General features: G+C 40.6%; 1 protein-coding gene across 6 annotated transcripts in view; it reads left to right on the forward strand.

Annotated features, from left to right (window-relative positions):
• Positions 1–19,079, forward strand: part of ccdc18 (coiled-coil domain containing 18) — a 185,231-nt gene that overhangs the window by 41,345 nt on the left and 124,807 nt on the right. For all 6 annotated transcript variants that reach the window (XM_043698814.1, XM_043698816.1, XM_043698817.1 and 3 more), the window contains 5 exons: positions 1,544–1,672; positions 3,196–3,292; positions 3,377–3,498; positions 6,570–6,876; positions 16,590–16,723. In XM_043698814.1, the coding sequence (XP_043554749.1) occupies positions 1,544–1,672; positions 3,196–3,292; positions 3,377–3,498; positions 6,570–6,876; positions 16,590–16,723 (789 nt within the window). The remainder of the gene's footprint in view (positions 1–1,543; positions 1,673–3,195; positions 3,293–3,376; positions 3,499–6,569; positions 6,877–16,589; positions 16,724–19,079) is intronic.

A 19,079-nucleotide genomic window follows, 5' to 3' on the forward strand; every position in this document is an offset into this window, starting at 1 on the left:
CAAAAATGTGACTGCAATAATGTTAATCTTGCTTTGAAAACTATTTTGTTCTGTTTGTGACATGTGTGCTATTTATATAAATAGGGCTGGGTGTACACAGGTTGGAGGGTGCTGATTCAGTCATTACTTGTCCACATCACACTAGGGCCTAGGGGTTTTATGGAAAAGGGGTATTGTGGGCCAGAGGATCTGGGTTCATGCCCCACTTTCCCTGGAGGTGTGTCATAACATTTACAAACAGGTTGATTAAAAACATTTTTTTAAAGTCTCAGTTGGGCCTTACAGAACAGTTCAAGAGACTGTTGTCTCTGGGATAGAATATCCAGTTCAAATCCCAGCAGCCCGGTGGCAGTCATGATGTGTTGGAATAAGTTGATTATTTTTTCACTGGTGCTGTTTAGGCTTGCTTGTTATGTACATATTGGAAAGCCAGCACAAGTCTGTTGATAAAATGACACTTACTGACATTGGTGGTTTGTAACAGATTAGGAGCAGGAATAGGCCATTTGGCCCTTTTGAGCCTGTCCATCATTCAGTATTTTCATGGATGAATGTCCAACTCAATACGTAGTTCCCACTTTCTGATCTTTATGGAGTCATAGAGTCATACAGCACGGAAACAGATCCTTCAGTCCAACTGGTCCATGCCGATCTTAAACCGAACGTCTTACTTGACTGCATTTGGCCCATATCCCTTTAAAGGGTTCCTATTCATGCACTTATTCAAATATCTTTTAAATCTTTTTAAATGTTGTAAATGTACTCACCTCTACCACTTCGTCCAGGAACTCATTCCATAAATGCACCCACTCTGTGTGGGGGGAAAAGGTTGCTCCCCAGGTCCCATTTAAATCTTTCCTCTGTCACCTTAAACTGATGCCCACAAGTTTTGGCCTCCCTTACCCTTGGAAAAAGACCTTGGCAATTCATCTTATTTGTGCCCCTCGTGATTTTATGAACCTCCATAGGGTCACACCTCAGCCTCCGATGCTCCAGGAACAAAAACCTATCCAGCCTCTCCTTATAAGTCAAACTCTCCACCCCTGGAATTGTATCGAAGTCCTTCCTTTTTGAAAATATTCAATGTTTTGGCCTCAAACAGTACCTATTGCAGAGTTCAACAGGTTCACCATTCACAGTGAAGAAATTTCTCCTCATCTCAGTCCGAAATGGTCTGTCATGTATCCTTAAGTTATGACTCCTAGTTCAGGACTCTACATCATCGGAAATATTCTTCCTGCATCAACCCTGTTTAATCCTGTTAGAATTTTGGTGGTGTCTGTGAGCTTTAAAGCTGGGAGCTAAACATTTGTAATGTCTCAATTTGTGATTAAATCTAAAGCTGAAAAGATATTGAGTTCTAGTCTCTTCATAAACTGACTGCAAGAAGTTTAGCAAAAGGTCTATTTTTAGAATTTTAATTTAAGATCATTTCTTTTTGTTGTGAGCATTTGTGATAAAGCCATTGAATTTGCCAGTTCTCATTTGTAAAACTCCATAAACATTTACGTATAAAAACTGTTTTTTTTTCTTTCTCACTAAGAGTTGCAGAGGAAAAATTAGAAGAAAGTCAATGGGTGGTGGCTGAGAAGGAAAAACTCTTGGAAAAGTTATCTGATGAATGCAAAAGAGTAAAGAATGAACTCTACGAACAAAGTCGACGAAGAAAAAGGTACTGATCAACAGTGAAATGATCTTTTTGTCAGAATAACATTTTATTAAGTTAAAGACAATTCATGCCTAATGGCAGTTGCTGTTATATAGCAGCTCTTTAGAAGCTTGCCTTAGTGATGTTCTTTTTCAGGTTGTCCTTTGCAATTCAACAACTGGAGAGGCTGGTTCACACTGCCCAAATTTCCATTGGTATAATGCTGCATCAATTAAAATTTTACTTTTATGTGGAATAAAAGTAGAAAAAAGAATTCTGCAACTTTGGGGAAATCCAGTACCTGAGTATTGTACTGACACACATTTTGATTAAATTTTGATTCTTGAATTTTGATAGTTGTGGAAAATAGGCATAATGTGGTTTATTGAAATCTGGAACAGTTTCAATTAGGAAAGGTTCCAGTCTGAAAATGAGGGATGATACATCAGGGTATCCATTTGAGATTAGTAATTGAGGGTGAAGTTGAAAGGAACAAGTGATTTGATGGGAAATGGAGTGTTGGTGCATATAAAGAAATTAGAAAGTCTTATTTTTCTCATTATCAACCTTTTTCCAGCTGTATCAAGCCACAAAATGTTGGGCTTGACTTTTATGGCGGATGAAACCAAAAGTTTGTTGTTTTATGTATAAAACATTTTCTTGATGAGAAAAGTAGTTTGATGTTTTGGGGTTTTAGTTACTTTAGTTCAGAATTCAGGAGGCTTGGAAAAGAAACCTGACCTTCCATTTAATATTTAATTGGGGAACTCACTGGGCATAATTTGGAAATCTAGATTTTTATAACACCTGGAATGCCAGAATCAAGTCAAACAATTTCCACCTCATGTTGGAGAGGGAACCACTATTATTAAAAACGGAGAACAAGTGTTACCAATGAGATCAAGTTGCTGAGATTGTGTGTGGAGGATCTTGGGTGGGTTTACATATTGCTTGAAACTTGCTTTAGCGTAGTGATAAATTTGAATGTGAATTTTTGACAAAAACAAATTTGACAAGCTGTGATACACTTCAAATAATATTTGCCTATTGATCACAGTGGGTGAGACTGCATCCATGGAGAGAGAGCAAGCTAAAGTTTTGAGTCTGGATGACTCTTCTAAAGTCTTCTAGAAGAGTTACCTAGACTCAAAACGTTAGCTTGCTCTCTCTGACCTACTATGATCTCCAGCATTTGTGGTTTTCAGGACAGATTCCACTATCTGCAGTTATGTGTTCCTACATTTGGCCTACTGATATTGTTTTCAAATAAAGAATAGCAGCTTAGGAAACAGAACTGAGCTAGAACAAAATTCAAATGTAAGTACTTTTATGAGAAGAGAGAGTATAGAAAGAAATGTTTTGATGGGAGAAATACAATATGTTTCACAGAAAACTTGCTTGATTTGTGTGAACTCCACCTCCACTCATATTTTTACTTTTGTCTGGAGATTTAAAACTAGAACATACATGTTATATTGGAAAAATACATTTCTGTACTTCAGGAATATATGACTAGTGACATAAGTTCAACTTTTTGTTCTAAATAGAGCTGAACAACAAAGAAATGAAGCGCTTTATAGTGCTGAGGAACTTTCTGCTGCTTTCAAACAATATAAGGAAAAGACCACGGAAGAGCTTTTAATGGTGAGGGAGGATGCACCTTAGTTATTCAATGTAAATATTGAATCTGCAGAAATATTTAATTTAATTTTCTTCTTTATATTATAGTTTCAAGCCAATGAACAGGAATTGCAGAGGCGTCTGGATCAGTATGACAAGGACAGAGTAGAGTTATTTGAGAAATGTACGATATTCGAAAAAGAGTTGGAGAGCAAGAATGAGGAAATGAGGTTATCTCTTAATCATTCTTATATGCACTGACTTCAACAGAGAAAATTAATTAAATGTTTTCTTTCTTCAATTTTCCTACTTTACTGTTGTCATGCATATGTCACCACTTGAACACAATTCCAGTCACCATAACAGTGGCTCTCTTAATGTCTCTTTAAACTGGCTGTTCATCGTGGGCAGGTAGAGAATGAGATTTACACCCTCGAAGCTAATCCCAATCCTATCTCATTCAAATATTCATATGTTAACCCATACTGTAGTAGGATTCAATGAAGAAAGTTTTGAAGATTAAACTACTAATTGTAATGATTTTTGCATGGTTTTCTTTTTCTCTCCTCAGCCTGAAAATATTTATTTGACTGATTGTAACTTAGTATTTTTTTATAATATCAACTTCTGACACGTTAAAAAATGCTTTTTGAGACTCTAAATAACCAAGGTATTACCTCTCAAACGCTAACAGATTTGTCAAACAGCAATTCCCCTTTTAAAACTGCAACTCCACCCATCATATTGTGATTTTATAAGTGCTGTATCAAATAATAGATTTTAGCATTATCACTGTTGTTTTTTTGACAAAGCAATATTCTTGCTTTAATTTATTTATATAGCACCTTTAATTAATAAATTACCTCAAGATGCTTCTCAGAAGCATTACAAAACAAAATATGACACGGAACCACATCAGGAAATGTTAGATCACAAAATATTTAGGTTTTAAGGATTGTCTTCATGAAAATGAAGTAAGGATGGAATTCTAGGGTTCAGACACCAGGAGTGAGTGATTAAAATCAGGACGTTTAAAGATCTGAAATAAATGAGTGCGGATATTTCTGAAGGTTGTGGAATTTGGGGCTGGAGGACATTAGAGTAGAGGATAGGCCAAAGCCTTGAAAGGATGTGAAACAAGGATGAGAATCAAGTACATTTGACCAAGTACTAGTATATGTCATTGGTGCAGGGATATTGGGAAAATGGAGCTTGATACCTTTAACTACTTTTGTGGCCCTGGATTATATTAGTTTTCCTAACTCAGATGTTATATACTTTAATCTAGTTTCCCAATCTACTCTATCCTACTCACATCTTCATAGCTATCTAGTTTGCTTAATTCTGGGATGAAAAGCCTCCGTTATGAGCAGAGACTGGTTAGATTGTATTTGTTTTTTCTTGATGCAGAGGAGGCTGAGTGCGATCTAATTAAGGTTTACAAAATTGAGAGGTATACATAGGTTAGACTGTGGGAATCTTTTCTCCATGGCAGACATATCTGAGACCAGAGAGCAGGTTTAAGGTGAGGGGTGAGTTGTTTCGATGAGATCTGAGAAAAACAAAATACCCAGAGGGTAGTAGAAATATGGGATGCACTGCCTGAGATGGTGGTGGATGCAGATACAAAACAAAAAGAAGCATCTGGATGAGCACTTAAATGCCAGGGTATAGTAGATAAGTAGGTATGAACCAAATGTTGGTAAAAGGAATTAGTGTCGATTGGTCTCTGTTGATCACATAGACATGGTGTGCTGAAGGATCCTGTATGCTTTTATGAGCTGTGCCTTCCGGAAGGATTTGTTCTGTCCTGTTTCTTTTGAAATCAAATGTTGTCAACTTGAAGCTGAGCTGTCTGCTCTGAGCCCAGCTGTTTTCAAAATTTGAACAATAGAAGCAGTATGAAGGGGTGGGGTCAAGCTCCCACAGAACAAGGATTTTAATTTTAGCTGTTAGCAGTTGCATGGCACCTGTTATTCCTCTGTTACGGTGAAAAGCTTGGGTTCTCTTCCTGCTAATAGGATTGAGATTTTGCTTTTGTCAAGGGTGTGTTAATGGGATGTAACTATATTGAAACAGTTGTTATTTAGTCGTTAAATAATCTATTATTCTGTTAAGTTTTCCAATAGAGTTAAATTATTCTAATTCTTCTTCCTTTGTTTATATTTTATCTTTAGTGTGAATGTAAAATGTGTTTTGCTTCAAGCCTAGTAGTTTGATCAATCAAATTGCATCCAGAACGCAACACCTTGTGCTTGCTTTTAAAAATAAGAAAAATTTGGGGTCTAGGGTATCTTTTTAATATATTTTGAAGGGGTTTGGTCTGGTCTACAATAATGCTGTATAACTCACTGAAAGGCCTGGTTTCACAGACAATTAAAAAGCTTCCAAACTCAGTCCAAAGTTTTCTAGAAACACATTTATTACAGATTTGTTGTCACGTTTTACACTGATAAACATAACCTCACAAATGCTCCAGTTGGTGGATCAGTATACTGATTATCCTGAATACCTTCAGTGAACTTGTCCTCCAACTACTGCATGTTTGGTTTTCCCTGTCTACATAGTTATCAAAATAAATCTATTTACTTCTAACGGCTGTTAATTCATGTATTTTTCCCCTAATGTTATTCTGTGTATCCAAGGTACATAACATTATTGTTAAATCATTAATTAATAGTAAAGTAACTGCACTAGCTAAGTACATACGATGGCTACAAGAGAAGCTTAGGGTTGGAGATTCTGTGATGAGTGACTCACTTCCTGAATTTCCAATTTCACCATCTGCAATGAACAGAATTGAGAATATGATTGGGTACACTCCACTTATTTTGGTGTGTGCAGCCCCACCAATACTCGAGGCTTGACAAAGCAACCAACTTGACCATCATCTCATCCAATATCTTTACAAAACATCTGTTCACTTCCTTCAGTATTGGCACACAGAGCAGTAGCATAGACCATGCACAAGATCACAGTAGCAGTTCATTTAAGGGGCTTTGATAGTACTGTCCAACATTTGCCATCTACCACATAGAAAGATAATGCATGCATTGAATACTACCTGTCCAAGTTACACTTCATCCTAACTTGGAACTGTGCCATAATTCCTTCACTATCGCTGGACCAAATTCCTGGAACTCCCTTTCTGATGGCAATGCCAGTGAAGCTTGCTATTGTCTAATAAAACTTTAAAAATTAATTCAGTATGTATATAGGACAAATAAGTGTGAAGTAGGTACTGAAATACATGTAATAGTTGGCACACAGGTAATATTCATAATTTTTCTTTTGTTTGTAGGATCATAATGGGACAGTCTTGTGATGTGAAGTTGGTTCAGCATGATCTGGAGGCTAAAAATGCAGGCTTGTTTTCAGTTTTGTCTGACTCCAAAGAAAAGATTAAGATGTTAGAAAGTGAACTCACTGATAAAGAGGCTATTTTAAAAGAGAGTGATGCCTTGAGGGTTGAGAATGCAGGACTAAGAGGACTTACAACTTCCCAAAGTGAAAAATTGCTTCAGGTAAATAAAGAACTCGAGGTTGCCAAATTGGAGGTGAAGAACTTGGAGTCAATTTTACAACTGGATCAGACACAAAGCGAAGAGGTAAACTAAAGAGTAAATATTTCACTGTCAGCCTTACACCAACCTTGCACAGACTTCAATAATGCTAACATCTTGCACAATATGACGCATAGTCTGCGCTGTGAGCTGGTATTTTCCTATTCAGGTGTTTATGGAAGCATGATTGCTCCATGTGCCTTCATTTTCACCCTTTCTTGCTTTCCCATCCTTAGTGCAGTGTTTTCGTTTAGAAGGCCAAAGACTTTGAGCCTACCAGAAATGTTGACATTTCAATGTAGAGTCGACAGGGTGCTTTCTTGTTAAAGTGATACTGTCATTGAGGTGTGGTACTAAATTCGGCTTTAAAATGTCCAGTGCCACTATTTTAAAAGAAGACGACCAGTGTTTTATCCAGTATATTGGCTAATTAGATTAGATTACTTAGTGTGGAAACAAGCCCTTCGGCCCAGCAAGTCCACACCAACCCTCCGAAGAGTAACCCACCCAGACCCATTCCCTTACATTTATCCCTGACTAATGCACCTTACGCTATGGACAGTTTAGCATGGCCAATTCACCTAACCTGCACATCTTTGGACTGTGGGAGGAAACCAGAGCACCCAATTAGTACACTCTCACAACCAAGCAGCATGTCTTGCTGCCAGGCAGTCCTCAGTCTATGGGCTATACATCTTGCTGTATGGTGTTGTGCTACATTAATCTTAGATCTGCTCCATGTGCCAGCAGCTTACGGGGCAAGCACATTGCATGTGCAACAAGCAGATAGCCATGTATCCAACTCTTTGGGAAGTCGTCCACAATGTGAGGGAGTCTTAAGTGAAGGGCAGCCTCATGTAATAGTCCAGGGGATAGGCCACAGTTGAGCGTTTGTTGGGGGTTCTCAGTCAAGAGTTACTTACCTCTGCAATCCAGGGAGTGGGATTAGGCCATTCCATTGGCGCTGTATTGGCCAGATGACCGGTAGAGCTAGTACACTCAGGGAGCAAACAGTGAGCTGGGCATGTCTTCACCAGAGTTGTCTAGTCACGGTCAAGGGAATGTGTCACTGACCATTGAGTCCATCCTCAGAAAGTAAGGGCATAAGGTGTTGGGGGTCAGATAGCGGCTGCTCAGTGACAGAGACTTGGTGCTTTAGCTTTCAGGACTGTGGTGGCAAGCTCTGGGAAAGGATGCAGTATAATTTTGAAGGAGAATAGCAAGGCTTTGAAGAGGATTATAGTGTTAAATATGGCTAGGAGAAGTTGAGGACTGTTGAATATGGCTGGGAAGGGTATAATGAGGAGTGGGGAAATTGTCTAAGGTCGGTAGTGTCCTGAATTCAAGTTGGGGGATGTTCTTAACAACACAGGTATGTTCATTTTCAATGGAAAGTCAGGTGTATGTGAATGTCAAGAGATTGGGTGATTACTTGAGGAATCGTGAATCCTCTTGGATTGATGGATGGACTGCGAGGAAGGGGATGTGGATATTTAGGGTCTCATTGACATGAGCAGGCTGAGGCTGGGAGCTGCGAGAGGAGGAGTGCTCACTCATGGAAATTGGAAGTGATACAATGGGAAGAGAATAGCTGCAGCCACACTGAGAGGGTGAGGTAAGTGATTTAATCCCTAATTATTCTAAGTATGTAAGTTTGCTCGCTGAGCTGCAAAGTTTCTTTTCAGACATTTTGTCACCATACTAGGAAACATCATCAGTGAGAGTCTCCAGTGAAGTGCTGGTAGTATGTCCCGCCTCTCTCTTTATATGTCTTGGTTTCTTAAGGTGGGTGATGTCATTTCTGGTTGGTCTTTTTCCAAGGAAAAGTAGATAGGATCTAAATCGATGAGTTTATTGATGGAGTTCTGGTTAGAATGCCATACCTCTAAAAATTCTCGTGCATGTCTTTGTTTCGCCTGTCCTAGGATGTGTGTGTTGGCCCAGTAAAGTGGTGTCCTTCTTTGTCTGTATGTATGGAAACTAGTGATAGTGGGTCATGTCTTTTGGTGGCCAGTTGGCGTTTGTGTATCCTGGTGGCAAGTTTCCTGTTTGTTTGTCCGATTCTTGCAGTTCTTGCATGGTATCTTGTAAATGACGTTAGATTTGCTGGTAGAATAGAATGGATCAATTCGTTCCATTAGTCGCTGTTTAGGTGCGTTGGTAGGTTTGTGAGCTACCATGATGCCAAGGAGTTTGAGTAGTCTGGAAATCATTTCTGATATGGCTTTGATGTAAGGTAATGTCGCTATAGTTTTTGGTTGCATTGTGTCTGCTTGTTTGGGTTTGTTTCTGAAGAATCGGCAGATTGTGTTTATTAGATATCGGTTTTCTTGAAAACCTTGGAGAGATATTTTTCTTCCACTTTCTGTAGTTCTTGGGTGCTGCAGTGTGACGTAGCTCATTGAAATAATGTCTTGATGCAGCTCCATTTGTGGGTGTTGGGGTGATTTGCTTCTGAAGTTAAGTGTTTGGTCTGTGTTTGTTGTTTTTCTGTAGACGCTGGTTTGAAGCTCTCCATGAACAGTACATTCAACTGTCATGTCTTGGAATGGGAATCTGTTGTTCTCCTCCTCTTGTGCAAATTTTATGCCTGTCAGGATATTGTTGACGGTGTTATATGTTTCCTGTATCTTGTTTGGTTTTGTGATGACAAAGGTGTCTCTGCAAGCTAACTTATATACTTATCATCAACCTGAGCTACAAATCTTCTCAAACATCACCCTAATTATTCTCTGTGAATCTCATCTATCTGAAACTCATCACCTGAGACTTTTTATAGTGGTAGATTTTTTTAATATATATTCATTCACAGGATGTGGACATCATTGGCCAGGCCAGCATTTATTACCCATTCCCAGTTAACCAGAGGGCATTTAAATATCAACCACATTGCTATGCATCTGGGGTCACATGTAGGCTAGACAAGGTAAGAATGGCAGTTTCCTTCCCTGAAGGACATTAGTGAACCAGGTGGGTTTTTTTTAACAATTGGCAATGGTTGCATGGTCACCGTCCAACTCTTAATTCCAGATATTTTTAATGAATGCAAATTCTATCTTCTGCCATATCAGGATATGAACCCAGGTCCCCAGAGCATTAATAGTCTAGAATTAATACTACTAGATCATCACTTACGTACCCTGCCCTTGGACCGGAACACTCAGGTTCACGTGCAGTGTACTAACTGAACAGGTTGATGAGAAAAGTAGGTTAAATAAAACCCAGGCCCGTTCCCTCTCCCCCGATATCCCCCTCACTTTTGATCGTTTGTATTGGCCATTATAGCCTTTGCTTGTAAATACTTGATTGGCTACACAGGTGACTGCTGGTGGTAGTTAAAAAGTGAAAATTAAATTAATTAAAGATTCTGAGAAGAAAAGATTTTGATGGTCGTAAAGTCGCTCAGTTGTTTGTAATAGCACTCCAGAGTATAAAAAAACAGGAAATGCAGACCCAGCTGGAGAAGTAATAGTCTAGTAGTATTATTGCTAGACCTTTGGCCCAGGGAGTGTTCTGGGGACCTGCATTTGAATTCCCCTTCCCCCCACCCCCGTGACAATTTGAATTCAGCAGAAATCTCGAATTAAAGGTCTAATAATGACCATGAAACCATTGTTGATTGTCAGGAAAAAGCAGAAATCAGATCTGGAAAGGGCTTTGCATGTAAATTTCTAATTGGCTCCACAGATAGAACATTGAGCATAGAACATAGAAAAGTACAGCAGAGAACAGGCCCTTCGGCCTACAATGTTGTGCCGAGGATTATTCCTAATCTAAAATTAAATAATCTAATCTACACACCCCTCAACTCACTGTTGTCCAAGTACATGTCCAGCAGTCGCTTAAATGTCCCTAATGTCTCTGCTTCCACCACCACAGCTGGCAATGCATTCCATGCATTCACAACTCTGTGTAAAGAACCTACTTCTGACATCTCCCCATACCTTCCTCCTAACACCTTAAAACTATGACTTCTCGTGCCAATCAATCCTGCCCTGGGGAAAAGTCTCTGGCTATGGACTCTATCAATGCCTCTCATTACCTTGTATACCTCAATCAAGTCACCTCTCTTCCTCCTCCTCTCCAGAGAGAAAAGTCCAAGCTTAGTCAACCTCTTTCTTTAAGACAAGCCCTCCAGTCCAGGCAGCATCTTGATAAACCTTCTTTGTACCCTCTCCAAAGTCTCCATATCTTTCCTATAATAGGGTGACTAGAGCTGGACACAGTATTCTAAGTGTGGTCTCATCAGGGTTTTGTAGAACTGCAGCAAAACCTTGCGGCTGTTAAATTCAATCCTAAGTCATAAATCCTAACCCTCAGAATTCTTTCCAAAACTTTGCTGGTCTGTAATTGCCAGGGATTTCTCTACTCCCTTTCTTGAAAAGAGCAACAATGGTTGTCTCCTTCCAATCCTTCAGTACGACTCCTGTGGAGATTGAGGAGGCAAATATCCTTGCCAGCAGCTTAGCAACCTCCTTTCTTGCTTCGCGGAGCAGGCTAGGATAAATCTGGTCTGGCCCTGGGGACTTATCAATCTTAATGTTTGCCAAAATTTCCAGCACATCAACTTCATCAATCTTGATCTGTTCAATCCTATTTCCCAGCTCCTCAAAGTTCTCATTCACAATAAGTTCCCTTTCCTTAGTGAAAACCGATGCAAAAAACTCACATAGGGCTACCCCTATCTGCACAGGCTCCACGCACAAGTTCCCTACGCTATCCCTGACCGGCCCTACCTTCTTCCTGATCATTCTCTTATTCCTCACGTATGAGTAAAATGTCTTTGGGTTCTCCCTAATTCTTCCCACAAGGCCTTTTTCATGCCTCCTCCTGACTCTCAGTTCATTTCTCTCCATGTGAGAGCTCCTTTCTAGCAAGCCTGTTAACCTCTAAAGCTGTGCTCGACCTTTGCTTCTTCCATTTTACTTAAGCTGCCTCCTTCCTTTTGACGAGAAGCTCCTCTGGTCTCATCATCCAAGGCTCCTTAATCTTACCCTTTCTTGCCTGTCTCAGAGGAACAAATTTATGCATCATTCACAACAACTGCTCCTTAAACAGTCTCCACATGTCTGTTGTGCCCTTTCTGTGGAACAATTGCTCCCAATCAGTACTTCCCAACTCTGTCTACTAGCATCATAATTTCCTTTTCCCCAATTAAATATCTTCCCATGGTAACTGCTCCTTTACTTCTCCATGGCTATGATAAATGTGAGACAGTTATGGTCACTGTCATTAAAGTGTTCTCCCACCTGTCCTGGCTCATTGGCTACAATGATCAGCTGTGACAGTTAGTCATTAAAAACAAAAACAAAGCATGGCGATTTAATGGTGGAAAATTTCTTTAGTTTCTTCGGATACAAAAAATAGAAAGACCAAAGGATCAATCTGCAGAACGATCTGTCCCTTTGCCATGAATAGATGGCCTGTTTTGGTGTTCAACAATAAATGATGTTTCTTTTAAATTGGGCTACCTGAGTTACCACACCTCAGGAGGGCAAACAGTGTCAGTAGCAAATAGAACCATATTACACATTGTACCCCTTAATTGGACCTGATATTGGCAGTTCTGTGCGGAAAAACCGCTATCCATTAATTCTCCTGTTTGGCTATAAACTGCTGCAAATTTCTGACAATATGTTGATTGCCTACATAGATTTAAATTCAGATGCATTAATGTTACAGTCAACAACATTTATGTCTAAAATGTGAAAAACAAAGTAGCTTCTTTCATCATTGCCACCAAAGATATTTTTTTCACTCTGTCCCTTCCATAATGCCTAAGTGCATTTCTTGGCTCTGCAGCTGGGCAGAGGAAGCCCACTTTGATGTCTAGGCTATTGGCCCTGGAGCTTTGGTGAGGTAACCCCAGGGACGCTTGTGTCCAGATGGAGCAGACGTGGCATGAGTCATCTTGCTAGAGGGAAGTTTATCCTTTTCAACTTCAACTTTCAGAGTTCAGAGGTGGGTAGGCAGTGTGAAGGCCCAATCACATCTACAATATCCTGAGTGGAAACAGCTGAGAGGTCTGTGTATGATTCTTGCACTGGCTGAATGTCTCCTAGTGCACCCAGCCTCCATGTGAGAAGGGTTCACCTGGACTTGGTTCAACACTCCCCTTCCTAAAATGCAAAGCCCGTGATCCTGGGGACCAGGCAGGCAGGTTATTATCTGAATGGTGATAAACTGAGATAAGGGGAGGTGGAATGAGACCTGGGTGTCCATCCTTACTAGTTTATGTTCACCAGCTGTACATAAATATGCAAGTGGTGAAGAAGGCAAATGGTATGTTGGCCTTAGTAGTGAGGAAGAAGACAATGAGGACTACAGATGCTGGAGATCAGAGTGAAGAGTGTGGTACTGAAAAAGCACAGCAGGTCAGGCAGCATCCGAGGAGTAGGAAGATCGACATTTCAGGCATAAGCTCTTCATTAAGACGTTGATTCTCCTGCTCCTTGATGCTGCCTGACTTATGATTTTCCAGCATCACACACTTGACTTCATAGTGAGGAATTCAAGTACAAGAGCAGGCACGTCTTGCTGCACCTGTACAGGGCTAGGAAAGACCACAAACAAGTAAAATTACTAAGTCGTAAAGCTGCCACTGATGCTCCACACGGAGGAAGGCAGTCAGATGTGGTGAAGCACTGAGGATACAGCGCAAAGGGCATCCAAGGTTAGAGGTGTAGGAAGCTGAGGGTGAAAATGAGTGAGAGAAGATGTGAGCAAAACTTGAGAGTGTGTGGTATAAGACCTGGTGGGACTTGTATGCAGTGTCAGAGAAGAGTGAATATGAGGTGGCACAGAGATTTTGAAAATCAGCCTGGCAGAGTAGAGAAGAGTGTTGACCATTTTGACCACAGCCTGCAAATGGCACTGATCTTGATGGCAACCTCAGATCAGGCTGGCAGGGTCTGGTGTCATGAACTCCTCTCTGTCTCTTTCTGGAAGAGAATGGAATCTTATAATGCCTACAGTGTGGAAGCAGGCAGTTCAACCCATCAAGTCTGCGCCAACCCTCCAAAGAGCAACTGTCTTGAAACACAGTGTATCCAAGGGGTTCTTCGGATTCGGTCAAATGTAGTTAAAAGAAGACTCAACAGCAATTTGCTTAAATACAAATATTTATTCAGATGGAAAAAAGCAATGAGCCTCAGGCCCTTTTACCTTTTGGGGACCCCTCAATCGACAGATTAGTCTGGAGGCTTAGGTTGTTCCTAGCACCATTCGCAATCCTGGTCCAAGGTGAAGGCCTATGCATCGGAATCAAGTCTCCCTATTATGCAGTGTAACGAACAGCCAGTACAAAAAACAGTTTAATTGTTTCGTCTTTGGTGCATACAGGAATGTTCACAGGGTTCATTCAAGGTCATGCAGCTGTCAAATATCACCAACAAAGTTAACCCTTCAGCCGATCCTATACAAAATCCCACCCAGACACCCCCATCCCTGTAACTTTGCATTTCCCATGTCTATTGCACCTAGCCTTGGTCACCATGCTTAATTTAGCATGGCCAGTCCACCTAACCTGCACATCATTGGAATGTGGGAGGAAACCGTAGCATCTGTAGGAAATCCACCCAGACAAGGGGAGAATGTTGCGTGTATCCCTGGTGGTGTGAGGCAGCAGCGCTAACCACTGAGCCATCATGCCACCCAGAAGATGACCCTTCTCTGCTCTATCTCTGCCACCACAACCTCCAAGTTCCTATCAATGAATTTTGATGCTGTCCTCCATTTTTCCAACATCTTGTGGACACACCCTTCAAGGGGAGGTGATGACCTAGTAGTATAACCACTATTAATCCAGACACCCAGTTAATGTTCTGGGGACTCAGGTTTGATTCCTGTCATGGCAGATATTGGAATTTAAATGAAATAAGTATTTGGAATTAGGAGTCTAATGCCGACCAGAAACCATTGTCGATTATCACCTCTGATTCCCATTGAGCATGTATTCATTGCATATTCAACATCTGCCCCTCCTGCAACCAGTTTCCTCTGCTTTACAGAGCCATCGAGTCCTACAACACAGAAACAGACCCTTCGGTCCAACTAGTCCATGCCAACCATGTTCCCAAATTAAACTAGTTTCACCTGCCTGCATTTGGCCCATAAACCTCCAACTCTTTCCTATTCTTACACTAATTTCTTTTAAATGTTGTAACTGAACCTACATCCACCACTTCCTGTGGCTGGCAGTTCATCCCATACATTGACCACTTGGTGTGAAAAAAGTTGCCTCTCATGTTTTCAAAGCTGTCTCCTCTTGCCTTAAAAATATGTCCCCTAGGTTTGAACTTTCCCCCCTTGTGGAAACATCTTTTCTATCCACCTTATCTATGTCCCTCATGATTTTATAAACCTCCATTGGGTCACCTCTCAACCTCCTACACTGCAGTGAAAAACGTCCCAGCCTTTTTTTATCACTCAAGCCCTTCATTCCTGACAATATCCTGGTAAATATTTTCTGAACCCTCCCCAGTTTAATAATATCCTTCCTATAACAAGGCAACCAAAACTGCGCCTGGTATTTCAGAAGAGGCCTCACCCATGTCCTGGACAATCTCAACATGATATCCCAACTCTTATACTCAAAGATCTGAGCAATGAAGTCAAGCATGTTTAAACGCCTTCTTTACCACTCTGTTTACCTGTGATGCAAATTTCAGAGAATTATGTACCTGAACCCCTTGGTCTGTCTATTCTGCAACACTACCTAGGGGCCTACCATTATTTGTATAAATCCTGCTCTTGTTGTTTTACCAAAATGCAATACCTCGCATATATCTGAATTAAACTCCGTCCCACTCCTCAGTCCCTTGACTCAATTGTTCAAGGTCTTTTCGTAGTCTTAAATAATCCTCACGATCTACTATACCACCTATTTTAGTGCCATCCACAAACTTACTCCATAAGTAACAAAATGCTCTTTGTGAAGTTGTATATATAAATATTTGTCCAGCCAATGATCTTCTAAATTAAAATGGTAAGTAACGCATCTTTGTGTGATCCTATCAAATGAGTAGTTTTGCCTCCAGGTGACTTTGACTTTGTTGGGTTGTAAATATGAAGTGCCAAATGCCAAGGATGGTTTTACACAAGATCGACCATTACTCGAGTCTGTACATAACAAGTTCGTTACCCCTTCATCCCCTATTATTTTGCTTTGCCATTTGCTGGTTCCAATTCAGATATGTTCTCAGTAAACTTAAAATTGTAAAGATCTCTTTGATAAATAAAGATAATCTCATTTCCAAGATCTCATTCATTGTCATTCTTGTCATCTCATTGTTTTTGTTCCTAGATGATCTCTATCAGCTGTTATAGATGAAAGAACATGGAGTCCTTTCAAATAACTGACGTCTTTTCAAATTACCTGCTGTATATTAGTGCTTATTCATAATTATTTTAAAATTGGAGAAATTATTTATTAATTGATCATGAAATCTTGTACATATTAAGATTTTTAAATTTAAATTTGAATAATTACAACAAATAAATTGATTTTTAGCGTGGCTGCAGTAGTGAATAGTCAGAGAATATAACTGAAGGAACACATTTTTCAGACTGTAAATTTTGAGTTTGGGATAGGAGAACAAAATCAGATGGATGAAGCAAGCTTAGAATGTTGACAGTTTGGGGTGAAGCTTCCAATGCAACTTGTAACTTTTTAAGTAAATGTTGTAAATTTGACCAGATACCAAAAAAAAGCAGAGGTCTGTGTATTTAATCTAGTTATCCCTGTTTCTGTATTGCAGATAGATAGTGGTACATTTGGTAGAGGAGTTGCAAATTTAAGCTCCTTGAATGCCTTCTCGAACAGAAAAGAGAATGGGATGAAGGATTCCAAATTAAATGCTGATTCAAGTGATTCCATTGTTACAGATCTCAGGTAATTGCTTCGTAATAATAATTGCCTCAATTAATAGATTAATAAATGTTACATATTATGGAATTCATATACACTAGATTCTTTCTCTTATGCAAAAAAGCAGGCCTTTGGCTTATTGATGGTGCTTAATCTTGAACTGTTTTCTTGACTGATCTTTTTCTTCTCTATTGGCAGTTTGCATTACCTACCATACTGCGGGGGATAGTTGACAGGCAACTCCCAAACCTATTACAACTGGAGAGGGAATTGAACTCATGCTTTGGTTTTATACTGAACCATAAACTTTTTATCTAGCTAACCGAGCTAACCAGTAGTATCATAATTCTGTTACTAGATTAGTAATCCAAAGACCTAAACTAATAATCCAAAGAATGAGATTTTAAATTTCTAATAGCATTTTTCTAAAATCTGGAAGTAGGAGTTGTTAGGAGAAAGTGAGGACTGCAGATGTTGGAGATCAGAGTCAAGACTGTCGTGCTGGAAAATCACAGCAGGTCAGGCAGCATCCGCGGAGCAGGAGAATCAACATTTCGGGCAAGGCCCCTTCATCAGGAATGAGGCTTGTGGGTCAGGGCTGAGAGATAAATGGGAGGAGACAGGGTTTGGGGACAGGTAGCTGAGAAAGCGATAGGTAGATGAAGGTGAGGGAGAAAGTGATAGGTTAGAGGGAGACAGGTCCGGAGGGCGGTGCCGAGTTGGAGGCTTGGGACTGGGATAATGTGGGGGAGGGGAAGTAAGGAAGCTGTTGAAATCCAAATTTATCCTGCGTGGTTGCAGGGTCCCAAGGCTGAATATGAGGCGTTCCTCCTCTAGGCACCGGGTAGTAACGATTTGGCGGTGGTGGAGGCCCAGAATTTGCATGCCCTTGATGGAGTGGGAGGGGGACTTGAAGTGTTCAGCCACAAGACAGTGGGGTTGGTGGGCACAGGTGTCGTTCTCTGAAACAATCCGCACGAAGGCATCCTGCCTCCCCGATGTAGAGGAGATGACACCGGGTGCAACGGATGCAGTAGATGACATTGGTAGAGGTGCATGTAAATTTCTGACGGATGTGGAAGGATCCCTTGGGGCTTTGAACGGAGGTGAGGGAAGTGGTATGAGAGCAGGTTTTGCACTTCCTGCAGTGGCAGGGAAAGGTGCCAGGAATGGGGCATGGGCTGGTTAGAGGTGTGGACCTGATGAGGGATTTGCAGAGGGAATGGTCTTTTCGGAACGCTGATAGGGGTGGGGAGGGAAATATATCTCTGGTGGTGTGGGGTCCATTTGGAGGTGGCAGAAGTGGCAGGGGATAATGCGTTGTATGTGGAGGTTGAAGGGCTGGAAGGTGAGGACCAGGGGCTTGGAGAGCAGTGAGTAAGAGTTGTTACCAAATATGGAAAGCAGCATTGGTATAACAATAAACGTGGGCACAGAACTGTCTCTCTGCTTTAAGGCCCTTAGTGATTCCATTGACTGCCTATAAAACATAGCACTAAAAGTATGTGTCAGAGTCGTGCAGCTGAAAATATGTGGATTTTCAGAGCTGTAAGAAAAACCAATGGAGAATAAAAAAAATTAGAATTGCCTGATAAGTCAAAATGATTGCATTTTCTACTCCTTGCTGCTATAGAAATGAAAGGTGTGAGATTTATATAGAACCTCAAGACAGAACAGAAAATGTTAGGTAAAGGGATTTAGAGAGCTGGGAGCTAAGCGTGGGCGAAAATGTGTTGAAAGCAAGGCATGTCATGTCGGGACTGGGGTGAGGGGGGCAGTTAGTAGATATGGAAGGAAGTGTTTATCCTCTAAAAAATATTAAACTCATTATTGAGCCCTGAAAGATGTAACGTCGCCAAGCAGAAGATGAAGTTTTGCTTTTTGAGCTTTGTTCCCTGGCTGGTACTTCTGTCTTTGGCCTGCTGCAGTGCTCCAGTGAGATTCGGTGCAATCTGGAAAGAGCCAGCAGTGAGTAACAAATTCAAAGTGAAATGACAATGCCGAATTTTACTTTGATAGTATTGTCAAGTCATGACCAGAGCTGAGCATTGGACCATCTGTCAGAACTGAAATGTTTAACGTGCTCAACAAAAGTGATTTCATGTGGTAATTTGGGATCTCTGTTAAACAGTTGTCATCTCAATTGTTCATTGCTTTAGTCACTGACATTCATTATCATCACAATCACAGACATCTGTATATAATTAGAGATGCTGTACAGCTGCATACAACTCCTCCACCTGCAGGCAACTTATCAGAAAGGTGTGATCTTGGTACCAGTATGGAGCATAAAATGACTGACCGTTTCAGAGATCTACTGTTCTCCAGAAAAGGAAACAATGAATAACAGTAGTCGTTATGCCAATTGCACTCACCATGG

Source organism: Chiloscyllium plagiosum, chromosome 11 (genome assembly GCF_004010195.1).
Source record: "Chiloscyllium plagiosum isolate BGI_BamShark_2017 chromosome 11, ASM401019v2, whole genome shotgun sequence".
Lineage (NCBI taxonomy): Eukaryota > Metazoa > Chordata > Chondrichthyes > Orectolobiformes > Hemiscylliidae > Chiloscyllium > Chiloscyllium plagiosum.